Genomic DNA, 13,417 nt, shown 5'->3' on the forward strand with positions numbered 1-13,417 from the left:
GGAGGTCTTGCAGAACCCACAGGTTCGGGACCTGAGAGGTTACCTCGACGTCATGAATGTCGTCCCCGTAACGGCAAAGTTAATATGTCAATATTGTAGTAATCTCTTGTCTAATCACAATTTTAGCCTAACTGTTTGTGTAGTACCCAGACACCCCTGTCCCCGCAACCCCCCCACAGGTTCGGTGGCCACGGGTGAAGCGCTGGCTGTCCAAAGTCGGGACCCAGGCTGCAGCGCTCGTCTGTGCATCGGTTGGGGAGGTCCCTGCATTGCTGACCTGTCTCTGCTTGGGAGCTGGCCCCACTATGGACTGGACTCTCACTATTATTTTAGATCCACTATGGACTGGACTCTCACTATTACGTTAGATTCACTATGAACTGGACTCTCACTATTAGGTTAGATCCACTATGGACTGGACTCTCACACTATTATGTTAGATCCACTCGACGTCCAATGCCCACATCTGCAGTCTTTTCCAAGGTTTCTCATTGTCCCATTGGGTTCAGTTTTTCCTTGCCCTGGTGTGGGATCTGAGCCGAGGATGACGTTGTGGCTTGTGCAGCCCTTTGAGACACTCGTGATTTAGGGCTAAACAATGATCGATCGATTGAGTGATAGTGGTTCTTCTCTTTGGCTGCCTGTGCCCTGGTTTTGGCCGAGATGCATTGTTGGAGACCATTGGAGATGTCCCCAAACCCTCACCTTCTCTGTGAGAGTTTGGGAACCACCTGGATCAGACCTAAAAGAAGAATTTAAGGGAGCCACTTCAACCTGTCTTGAATCCGAGTCCCCAGCATGGGAGCATACCCACCTTCTGGAAGACATTCTGCCTCGTTCAAGTTCCCAGAAGGACTTGGCTCAAGGATCTGAACGACTTCTGACAATCACACTTGAACCAAGGGATCGGCACAGTCCAGATCCTGTTTCTGAACTTTTAAGCGCCTACATATAAATGCAGCCCAGCATGCTCAAAGACAAACTGACACAGATGCGAGTGAAAATCTGGTCTGGTATGTCCTGGCAGGGATTCACTACCAGGTACACCTTGGCAAAGCGGTGGAATATACGGAAAACTTGTAATTACAAGGAAGTTCTGGGTGTCCCTGCAAGTTTCATCCTCCTGGTGAAACACCTGGTAAGTCCGTCTTGACAGGGTCTCAAACAGATGTTGGTAGCAGGCTTGTTCTGGTTGATGATCACCCGGAGACTTCTGAAGGCCGGGTTTCAGGTTTAAGGTTTTACAGCCATATAAGAGCGAAGACTCCCCAGTTGCTTGGAAGAAGCTGATCTCGATGTGCTGAGAGAGGAGCTACCTCTCAATTTACCGGTCAAGCTACGTTCCCATCCTCGCCTATGGTCATGAGCTTTGGGTTTTGACCAAAAGGACAAGATCACGGGTTTCCTCTGCCGGATAGAGATAGGGTGAGAAGCTCTGCCATCCGGGAGGTGTTTAGGGCACGTCCGACCGGTAAGAGGCCAGGGGGAAGACCCAGGACACGTTGGGAAGACTATGTATCCCGGCTGGCCTGGGAATGCCTCGGGATCCTCTGGGAAGAGCTGGGGAGAGGGGAGTCCGGGCTTCCCTGATGCACCCGCAACCTGACCTCAGATACGTGGAAGAAGATGGATGGATGGTGCCACCAAACCACAAAAGATCCCATGACGTGATTAAAAACTGGTACGGACACGTTTTGAAGACCTTCAGACTGTCAATATAGGTTGTTTATTTACCTGTCCAACGGGAGACGTTTCGCACACGAAGGTGTCCGGCGGAAAGGCCAGCTGAGGAGGAAACTCGTTGACATCCAGGACGTTGACCGTCACCAAGACTTTGGCGGACAGCAAAGGGTTTACTGAAACGGTCAACAAGAAGTCATCATTCCTTTATTCAATGTTTGGATTCAATGCTTTGGGTGTTGTTGGTGTCAACAGACAGTTTCATGGTCAACAGTCCCCCATTCTTGACAGACATTAACTTAAAAGCAACTTTTCCTACCTCTTTTCATCTATTTGGGGTCTGCATCAGTCCCGAAAATATGAACTCAAACCACGGAGGCAAGGCAGAGATGTTTATAAAACAATCTTGCCTAACCTCCATACTTCCTCATTCTACCCATACGTCCATATATGGAAGAAATGTACCCGGAAAGCTTTCAGGCTTATGGACAATAAAACGCACCCCTGGACTACTATGCACATAAACACACATACCCCCCCAAGTTTGAGTTTTGGTGTGGCGTAACATGTTCTTATGTGCTTATTTTTTTTGTACTTACCGATTTTGAACGCCAGCACAGTAATGTTGTGCTGAAGCGTGTCCTCTCTGTCCAAGTAGTCATTGGTGGAGATGGAGCCATCGACTGCGTCGACGTCAAAACAGCCGTCGTACTCGTTTCGCCATTCCAGCGAGTACCTGCAGAAATGAGACATTTGTTCATAATAATATTAACAACAAACACTATGATGATGGTAAGCTACATTTATTAATCATAATACTAATAATAAACACACTGATGGTGGTCAGCTACATTTATTAATCATAATATTAACAATAAACACATTGATGGTGGTAAGCTACATTTATTAATAATGATATTAACAATAAACATTATGATGGTGGTAAGCTACATGTATTAATCATATTAACAATAAACACCTGGTGGTAGTAAGCTACATTTATTAATAATAATATTAACAACAAACTCTTTAATGGTGGTAAGCTACATTCAATAATAATAATAAAATATAAAATAAACACACTTTAGTGGTAAGCTATATTGATTAATAATAACAATAAACACTATGATGGTGGTCAGATACATTTATCATTATTAATATTAAAAATAACACTGTGATGGTGGTAAGCTACATTTATTAATATTAATATTAACAATAAACACTGATGGTGGTAACCTACATGTTTTTAAGGTAATATTAAGAATAAACACTTTGATGGTGGTAAGCTACATTTATTCATAATAACATGAACAATAAACACTATGATGGTGGTATGCTACATTTATTAATGATAATACGAACAGTAAACACTATGATGTGGTAAGCTACATTTATTAATAATAATATTAACAACAATCACATAATGGTGGTAAGCTACATTTAATAATAATAATAATATCAACAATATACACACTTCAGGGGTAAGCTACATTGATTAATAATAATAATAACAATAAACACTATGATGTGGTAAGATACATTTATTATTATTAATATTAACAATAACACTATGATGGTGGTAAGCTACATTTATTAATAATTGTTGGGATGACGCATGGCTGCAGTTGTGTGTCCCCGAGTATGCAAGAATCCAGGAGAGTAGCGTGGAGGTAAGATGAATTTAATACACAAAAGAAAATAACAAAAGCAAACATAAAGCAGTCGTGCAGATAAACGTTCTCAACATAATATTATCATCGAGCACTGAGGAGTGCTCGAGTGAAACATAAATAGACACTAGTGTGATTGACAGCAGGTGTGAACCGCTGCCAATCAACGAAAAGAGAAAAATAGTGCTCCGTGAATAAAAACAGGAAATACAACAAAATAAGAGCACTGAACCGGAAGTAAATACAAAGACACAAAAAACTAACAGAAATGAAGTGACACATCGTTACAGGACCTCCCCCTCAAGGAACAGATACCAGATGTTCCCTGGGAAAGAAAAAAAAATGGAAAAAAGTCCAAAATGTAAGGGAGGGTGGAGGGAGGATTTGGTGGAGGGTTGCCAAACCTCGTGTCCCCGCAGCCAGCGAGGGAAAGTCAGGTGGCGGCGCCGCGTAGAGCGCCGCTGGAACTGGCGAGGCGGGCGGCCAGGGAACGGCCAAATCACTGGCCGAAAAAGAGGAGAGTGCGCAGGGCACGGCCACATCCACGGCCGACGTAGAAGCGGGCGCGCTGAAGCAGGCCGGGAAGCAGAAGACGTAACCGGCGGCGTGGAAACCGCAGGCGTCATCAACGGCGTGGAAGTGGCAGATGTCATCGGCGGCGTGAAAGCGGCGGACGTCATCGGCGGCGTGAAAGCGGCGGACGTCATCGGCGGCGTGAAAGCGGCAGACGTCATCGGCGGAGTGAAAGCGGCAGACGTCATCGGCGGCGTGAAAGCGGCAGACGTCATCGGCGGCGTGAAAGCGGCAGACGTCATCGGCGGCGTGAAAGCGGCAGACGTCATCGGCGGCGTGAAAGCGGCGGACGTCATCGGCGGCGTGAAAGCGGCGGACGTCATCGGCGGCGTGAAAGCGGCGGACGTCATCGGCGGCGTGAAAGCGGCGGACGTCATCGGCGGCGTGAAAGCGGCGGACGTCATCGGCGGCGTGAAAGCGGCGGACGTCATCGGCGGCGTGAAAGCGGCGGATGTCATCGGCGGCGTGAAAGCGGCGGACGTCATCGGCGGCGTGAAAGCGGCGGACGTCATCGGCGGCGTGAAAGCGGCGGATGTCATCGGCGGCGTGAAAGCGGCGGATGTCATCGGCGGCGTGAAAGCGGCGGATGTCATCGGCGGCGTGAAAGCGGCAGATGATGACGCCGGGCGAGGAGCAGCAAATGCCGGCCGAGGAGTAGCGGATGCCGGCGGTGACGAAGCCCGGCGTGGTGCTGCTCTTGGCGGTGGAGCCGTGCGTAGTGCTGCTGATGTCAGCGTTGCAGCTGTGCGTGGAGCCGGCGTTGGAACTCGGCGTGGAGCCGGCGTTGGGGCTAGGCGTGGAGCCGGCGTAGGGGCTAGGCGTGGAGCCGGCGTAGGGGCTAGGCGTGGAGCCGGCGTAGGGGCTAGGCGTGGAGCCGGCGTAGGGGCTAGGCGTGGAGCCGGCGTAGGGGCTAGGCGTGGAGCCGGCGTAGGGGCTAGGCGTGGAGCCGGCGTAGGGGCTAGGCGTGGAGCCGGCGTTGGGGCTGTGCGAAAGCCCGCCAGGCACGTAGATGTCTCCGTGGAAGGAGACGCTTGCGAAGATGACAGCGGTGTGTGCCTGGCTGCACCGCAGTGTATTGTGGGCCCCCCTCCACTAGGCGGCTGCCAGAAACCGTCCACACTTGCGGGAAGACATGCCTGCTCGTCGGCGTCCCCCGGTGCGAAAACCAGGGACGGGCGGGAGGAGGCCAGGAAGAGGGACGAAGACACGTCCCGCGCCGAGTCCCAGCAGGAGGACAAAAGTGACCTCACTGTGGGCTCCACTGGAGCTCTCGGCGATCCAAAAAAGAGAGCGGGAGCTGGCAGAAAGAGCAGCCGGGGAGCAGCCGCTGGAAGCTGCGTAGGAGCAGGGAGAAGCAGCTCAGCAGACGACGGGAAGGATGGCGGCGGCGGACGTGCCGGTCGGAGAGCCGCAGTAGGCGACGGAGCCGCAGGAGCCGCGAGACGTGAAGGAGGAGGTGGGCGCGCCGGTCGGTGAGACGTAGCCGGCAGCGTTGCCGAGATGAAGGATGGCGGCGGAGGACGCGCCGGTCGGAGAGCCGTAGCCGGTAGCGTTGCCGCGGGAGCCGCGAGGCATGCAGGAAGTGGCGGACGTGCTGGTCGGAGAGCCGTAGCCAGTCGTTGAGCCGAGAGGAAAGATGGCGGCGGGGGACGCGCCGGTCGGAGAGCCGAAGCCGGTGGCGTTGCCGCGGGGAGAGGGTCCGCATCTGTTGGCTGGGACCGCACAAACCTGGCCTTCAAGTCCTCCAGGAATTGTGCGGTCCAGAACGTCGGCTGAGGATTGCCGACAGGGATTCTCGCGAGGACACTTTCTTCTGGCTCGATGATACTGTTGGGATGACGCATGGCTGCAGTTGTGTGTCCCCGAGTATGCAAGAATCCAGGAGAGTAGCGTGGAGGTAAGATGAATTTAATACACAAAAGAAAATAACAAAAGCAAACATAAAGCAGTCGTGCAGATAAACGTTCTCAACATAATATTATCATCGAGCACTGAGGAGTGCTCGAGTGAAACATAAATAGACACTAGTGTGATTGACAGCAGGTGTGAACCGCTGCCAATCAACGAAAAGAGAAAAATAGTGCTCCGTGAATAAAAACAGGAAATACAACAAAATAAGAGCACTGAACCGGAAGTAAATACAAAGACACAAAAAACTAACAGAAATGAAGTGACACATCGTTACAATAATAATATTAACAATAAACACATTTTAGGGGTAAGCTACATTGATTAATAATAATAATAACAATAAACACTATAATGGTGGTAAGATATATTTATTAATAATAATATTAACAATAAACACATTGATGGTGGTAACCTACATGTTTTTAAGGTAATATTAAGAATAAACACTTTGATGGTGGTAAGCTACATTTATTCAAAATAATATGAACAATAAACACTATGAGGGTGGTATGCTACATTTATTAATAATAATACAAACAATAAACACTATGATGTGGTAAGCTACATTTATTAATAATAATATTAACAACAATCACATAATGGTGGTAGGCTACATTTTACCGATTTTTAATGATATTAATTAACACATTTTAGGGGTAAGCTACATTGATTAATAATAATAATATTACCTATAAACACAATGATGTGGTAAACTACATTTATCATTAATAATAGTAAAAATAATTACTATGATGGTGGTAAGCTACATTTATTCTTAATAATATTAACAATAAACACTATGATGGTGATAACTTACATTTATTAATAATAATATTAACAATAAACACTATGATGGTGGTAAGCTACATTTATTAATAATAATTTTAACAACAAACACTTTAATTGGGGTAATAATAATATTAACAATAAACACATTTTAGGGGTAAGCTGCATGTACTAATAATATCAACAACAAACACATTGATGATGGTAAGCTACATTTATTAATAATAATAATATTACCTATAAACACAATGATGTGGTAAACTACATTTATCATTAATAATAGTAACAATAATTATTATGATGGTGGTAAGCTACATGTATTCTTAATAATATTAACAATAACACTATAATGGTGATAACCTACATTTATTAATAATAATATTAACAATAAACACTATTATCGTGGCAAGCTACATTTATTGATAATAATTTTAACAACAAACACTTTAATTGTGGTAATAGTAATATTAACAATAAACACATTTTAGGGGTAAGCTGCATTTACTAATATTATCAACAACAAACACATTGATGATGGTAAGCTACATTTATTCTTAATAATATTAACAATAACACTATGATGGTGATAACCTACATTTATTAATAATAATATTAACAATAAACACTATGATGGTGGTACATTAATTAATAATAATTTTAACAATAAACATTTTAACTGTGGTAATAATAATATTAACAATAAACACATTTTAGGGGTCAGCTGCATGTACTAATAATATCAACAACAAACACATTGATGATGGTAAGCTACATTTATTAATAATAATATTAACAATAAATTCAATGATGCTGGTAAGCAACATTCATTTATAATAATATTAACAATAAACACATTTTAAGGGTAAATTACAAAGTTAATAATGATAACATTAAACACTATGATGATGGTGAGCTACATTTACTAACAATAATATTAACAATAAACACTATGATGGTGGTAAGCTACATTGATTAATAATGATGTAACAAAAATCACATTGATGGTGGTAAGCTAAATTAATTATATATGTTTTTTAAAGCTTGTTTCGGGTAATAAAATATAACTTTTATCTGGTGCTGATTAAAATTTTACCTGACTGCGCTGCTGCTGGCGTCGAGGTCGTGTGCCGTAACAGAAGCCACCACGGTCCCTGGCGGCGTGTCTTCATACGTGTCCACGCGGTACCAGGTTCTGCTGAAGACCGGAGGCTCGTCCATGTCCGTGACCTGGACCTTGACGGTCGCCCAATCCAAAAAGGGACCGAGGTGCAGGAAACGGGGATCCGTCTGCGCGTTGAACGCCTCGACCTTGAACGTGTACGAGGTCTTGGTTTCATAGTCCAGCGGCTGAAACGTGGGGACGAACACACAAAAAAACAAACTTTTTTTTAAATTGAGTTATGTAAGGAACCGTGAACTTAATAGAGTTATAGGTACAACACCGCAACCTCAATCTAGGTAAGTACGGAACCATGATCTTAAATCGAGTTAGGTAAGGAACCATGAACCTAAATCAAGGTAGGTACCAGATGGTAACCTTACATCGAGGTATGTATGGAACCATGACCTTAAATTGAGTTTTTTAAGGAACCATGAACTTAATAGAGATAAAGGTACAAGACCATGACCTTAAATGTAGGTATTCACGGAACCGTGACCTTAAATCGAGTTATGTTAAGAACCATGAACTTAACTAGAGGTAGGTAGAAGTCGGTCATCTTAAATCGAGGTATGTTTGGAACCATGACCTTAAATTGAGTTAATTAAGGGACTGTGAACTTAAGAGAGTTTCAGGTACAAAACGGCAACCTTAGTCTAGGTAAGTACGGAACCATGATCTTTAATTGAGTTAAGTAAGGAACCATGTCCTTGATAGACGTAGGTACAAGACCATGACCTTAAATCGAGTTATTTGAGGAACCATGAACTTAATAGAGCAATAGGTACAAGACCATGACCTTAAATCGAGTTGTGTAAAAAACCATGAACCTAAATCGAGGTAGGTACCAGATGGTAACGTTAAATCAAGGTATGTATGGAACCATGACCTTAAATTGAGTTAATTAATGGACTGTGAACATAACAGCGTTTCAGGTACAACACCGCAACCTTAATCTAGGTAAGTACAGAACCATGACCGTAAATCGAGTTATGTAAAGAACCATGAACTTAAATCGAGGTAGGTACCAGATGGTAGCCTTAAATCAAGGTATGTATGCAACCATGACCTTAAATTGAGTTAATTAATGGACTGTGAACTTAATAGAGTTTCAGGTACAACACCGCTACCTTACTCTAGGTAAGTACAGAACCATGATCTTAAATTGAGTTAGGTAAGGAACCATGCCGTTGATAGAAGTAGGTACAAAACCATGACCTAAAATCAAGTTATTTAAGAAACTATGAACAAAATAGAGATATAGCTACAAGACAATGACCTTAAATCGAGTTATGTAAAGAACCATGGACTTAAATCGAGGTAGGTACCAGAGGGTAACCTTTAATCGAGGTATGTATGGAACCATGACCTTAAATTGAGCTAATTAAGGAACCGTGAAATTAATAGAGTTATCGGTAAGACATTGCAACCTTTATCGAGGTGAGTACGGAACCATGATTTTAAATTGAGTTAGGTAAGGAACCATGTCCTAGGATAGACGTAGGTACAAGACCATAACCTTAAATTGAGTTATTTAAGGAACTAGGAACTTAATAGAGATACAGGTACAAGACCATGACCTTAAATGTAGATATTTACGGAACCATGACCTTAAATCGAGTTATGTAAAGGACCATGGACTTAAATAGAGGTAGGTACCAGATGGTAACCTTAAATGGAGGCATGTATGGAACCATGACCTTAAATTGAGTTTTTTAAGGAATCATGAACTTTTAGTAGAGTTATAGGTACAACACCGGAACTTTAATCTAGGAAAGTACGGAACCATGATCTTAAATTGAGTTAGGTAAGGAACCATGTCCTTGATAGACGTACGGACAAGACCATGACCTTAAATCGCGTTATTTGAGGAACCATGAACTTAATAGAAATATAGGTACCAGACCGTGACCTTAAATGTAGGTTTGTACGGAACCATGACCTTAAATCGAGTTATGTAAAGAACCATGGACTTAAATCGAGGTAGGTACCAGAGGGTAACCTTTAATCGAGGTATGTATGGAACCATGACCTTAAATTGAGCTAATTAAGGAACCGTGAAATTAATAGAGTTATCGGTAAGACATTGCAACCTTTATCGAGGTGAGTACGGAACCATGATTTTAAATTGAGTTAGGTAAGGAACCATGTCCTAGGATAGACGTAGGTACAAGACCATGACCTTAAATCGAGTTATTTAAGGAACTAGGAACTTAATAGAGATACAGGTACAAGACCATGACCTTAAATGTAGATATTTACGGAACCATGACCTTAAATCGAGTTATGTAAAGGACCATGGACTTAAATAGAGGTAGGTACCAGATGGTAACCTTAAATGGAGGCATGTATGGAACCATGACCTTAAATTGAGTTTTTTAAGGAATCATGAACTTTTAGTAGAGTTATAGGTACAACACCGGAACTTTAATCTAGGAAAGTACGGAACCATGATCTTAAATTGAGTTAGGTAAGGAACCATGTCCTTGATAGACGTAGGGACAAGACCATGACCTTAAATCGCGTTATTTGAGGAACCATGAACTTAATAGAAATATAGGTACCAGACCGTGACCTTAAATGTAGGTTTGTACGGAACCATGACCTTAAATCGAGTTATGTAAAGAACCATGAACTTAACTACAGGTAGGTAGAAGTCGGTCACCTTAAATCAACGTATGTATGGAACCATGACCTTAATTTGACTTTAATAGGGAACCGTGAACTTAATAGAGTTATAGGTAAACCATTGCGATCTTAATGTAGGTAAGTACGGAACCATGATCTTAAATTGAGTTAGGTAAGGAACCATGTCCTTGATAGACGTAGGTACAAGACCATGACCTTAAATCAAGTTATTTGAGGAACCATAACCTTAATAGAAATATAAGTACCGGACCGTGACCTTAAATGTAGGTTTGTACGGAACCATGACCTTAAATCGAGTTATGTAAAGAACCATGAACTTAACTATAGGTAGGTAGAAGTCGGTCACCTTAAATCGAGGTATGTATGGAACCATGACCTTAAATTGACTTGATTAGGGAACCGTGAACTTAATAGAGTTATAGGTAAACCATTGCAACCTTTATCTAGGTGAGTAAGGAAACCATGATTTTAAATTGAGTTAGGTAAGGAACCATGTCCTTGATAGACGTAGGTACAAGACCATAACCTTAAATGTAGGTATGTACGGAACCGTGACCTTAAATCGAGTTATGTAAAGAACCGTGAACTTAAATCGTGGTTGGTTCGGAACAATGACTTTAAATCGAGTTATGTAAAGAACGATGGACTTAAATCGAGGTAGGTACAAAACCGTGACCTCAAATCTAATTATGTAAAGAACGAGGAACTTCAATCGAAGTAGGTAGAAGACCGTAGCCGAAGTACGTACAGAACCCTGATTATGCCATACTTTTAAACCTCTTTGGTCCTCTAACCAGACTTCCTCAAAAGTGATCAAAACAAACACTGAAAAGGTTGGCTTGTCTTCTTGTCTGATCACAAATGGACCAAAGGCGTCAGATTCGGACTTATTTCCGCAAGTAGCCGATACCAACGGGGAAACAAAGTACCTTTTTCAGGACAACAACTCCTTCTTGACTTTGGCCGGCAGATAGGATGTCAAACACGGCGCCCTCGTCCCCTGGTAGGGCGCGATAGTCCACCTCGGCATTTCTGCCTGCGTCGAGATCACGGGCCAGAATCCGACCCACCGTCGAATCCACCAATGCCGTCTCCGGCACCCGCAGATGGAAAACCCCTGCCAGTCACAAATATACGTATAGCACGTTAGACCAACTTGCAACCGCCGATGACTCGGAATCAACCGTGACCTTACTCTTGACAAAACGCGGTGGGTTGTCGTTGACGTCCCCGAGGCTGATGTTGATGGTGACCGTGGATGCGAGTCCCCCCAATTGGCCGCCCATGTCCTGGGCCTGCACTATAATCTGGTACCGCTCCTTCTCTTCGCGATCCATGTCGGCCGAAGCTGTCCTGATGACCCCTGAGTATCGAGAATTGTTGAAACAAATTCATGATCTGATTCGTGGATTCAGTTTTTGACTGACATGGGCATACGGAATTTAGAGGTGTTGGAATCACCAAACCAAAATGCTAAAACTTATCAGGAGCATATGGAAATATGGTTGGATTTTACCCAAACTGGTACCAGATAGTGCCGAGGTTATTCGGTCGGTCCCTATAAGAGTACAGAGTTTGGTACCCATGCCTGGTTACAGTTCACCAAGACTTGGAAGGTATCTCAGCATCAAAAGTTGACATACACTTGTCCATCTATCCATCCATCCATTTTCTACCGATTGTCCCTTTTTGCTTCCATGTCCCTTGGCAAGTTTCACTGCAATAAGGCTCTTTTGGTAGCCATCCACAAGCTTCTTCTTGAATTTTTGACCACTCCTTTTTACCTGGACTTGTGTCTTCAGCATTGTCCACACGTTGAAGTCAGGACTAAAACCTTCATCCTAGCCTGATTTAGCCACTTTTGACGGGTGTTCGGGGTCATTGCCCTGTTGGAACACCCGACTGTGCCCAAGACCCAACCTCCGGGCTGATGATTTTAGCTTGTCCTGAAGAATTCGGAGGTAATCCTCCTTTTTCTGTTGTCCCTTTTACTCTCATTGGCAGCAAAACAGGCCAAGAGCAAAATACTACAACCACCACCATGCTTGACGGTGGGTATTGTGTCCCTGGGATTCTCCTCCAAACATATTGCTGGGTATTGTAGCCAAACAGCTCCATTTTTGTTTCATCTGACCACAGAACTTTCCTCCAGAAGGTCTTATCTTTGTCCATGTGGTGTCAGGTGAAACAAAAATGGAGCTGTTTGGCCACAATATGTTATGTCTTGACTAAGAGGAGGTGACGGCAAACAGACACCAGAGAGAAGGAATGTTTGGTAATTTGTTATATGTATATAGTAAATTTATATATAATAAGAATAATTAAAGCTGCAAGCAGCGATGGACGGGACCGACTTTTACTGGTGTTTCCTGCCTTTACCCATTCAACATGTCTTTACCTGCACATTACCTACCTTCCCTGCATCCTGGGGTCACACTGGTGCTTCTTTCTGTCAGCCATACACGCTGGTGTTTCCTGCCATCACCCAGACAACATATCTTTACCTGCACATTACCTACCTTCTCTGTATCCTGGTGTCACACTGGTGCCTCCTTCTTTCACCCAGTCAACATAGCTTTACCCGCACAGTACCTACCTTCTCCGCATTGTGTGGTCAGGCTGGTGCTTCCTGCTTTTAGCGGCCATCTTGAGACGGCAGCAGCGCAGCTGTTCTTTGAAAGTTCGTAAAATCAGAACCGGAGCAGTTAGAAAAACTCTTTGCGCAACTTTTAATCAGAATGGTTCAATCTCTTTCAATCTCTAGCGCCACCTAGGAATAAAACACAGACAAAACTGGTCTTGGGAAGAAAACACAGACAAAACTGCTGGTACCTTCTGATAGGAATGTCGTAGAGACATGAAACAAAAACCTCTATGTAGGTCTCACTTAGACCTACATTTCATAGAATAACATCCTTCAGCAAAAATCAACAAAAAGTTGGCAAAAACGCCTTCAAAACAAAAGTTTCCTACAAATTTTTCATTTTTG

The 13,417-nt window shown here is 43.6% G+C and overlaps 1 protein-coding gene across 2 annotated transcripts in view; it reads right to left on the bottom strand.

Annotated features, from left to right (window-relative positions):
- LOC133545161 (cadherin-12-like) overlaps nt 1-13,417 on the bottom strand; it is a 36,112-nt gene that overhangs the window by 6,930 nt on the left and 15,765 nt on the right. For both annotated transcript variants that reach the window (XM_061890532.1, XM_061890533.1), the window contains 5 exons: nt 11,624-11,791; nt 11,358-11,545; nt 7,714-7,967; nt 2,280-2,416; nt 1,735-1,856 (listed from right to left, as the gene is read on the bottom strand). In XM_061890532.1, coding sequence (XP_061746516.1) covers nt 1,735-1,856; nt 2,280-2,416; nt 7,714-7,967; nt 11,358-11,545; nt 11,624-11,791 — 869 coding nt within the window. The remainder of the gene's footprint in view (nt 1-1,734; nt 1,857-2,279; nt 2,417-7,713; nt 7,968-11,357; nt 11,546-11,623; nt 11,792-13,417) is intronic.

This window comes from Nerophis ophidion, linkage group LG28 (assembly GCF_033978795.1).
Source record: "Nerophis ophidion isolate RoL-2023_Sa linkage group LG28, RoL_Noph_v1.0, whole genome shotgun sequence".
NCBI lineage: Eukaryota > Metazoa > Chordata > Actinopteri > Syngnathiformes > Syngnathidae > Nerophis > Nerophis ophidion.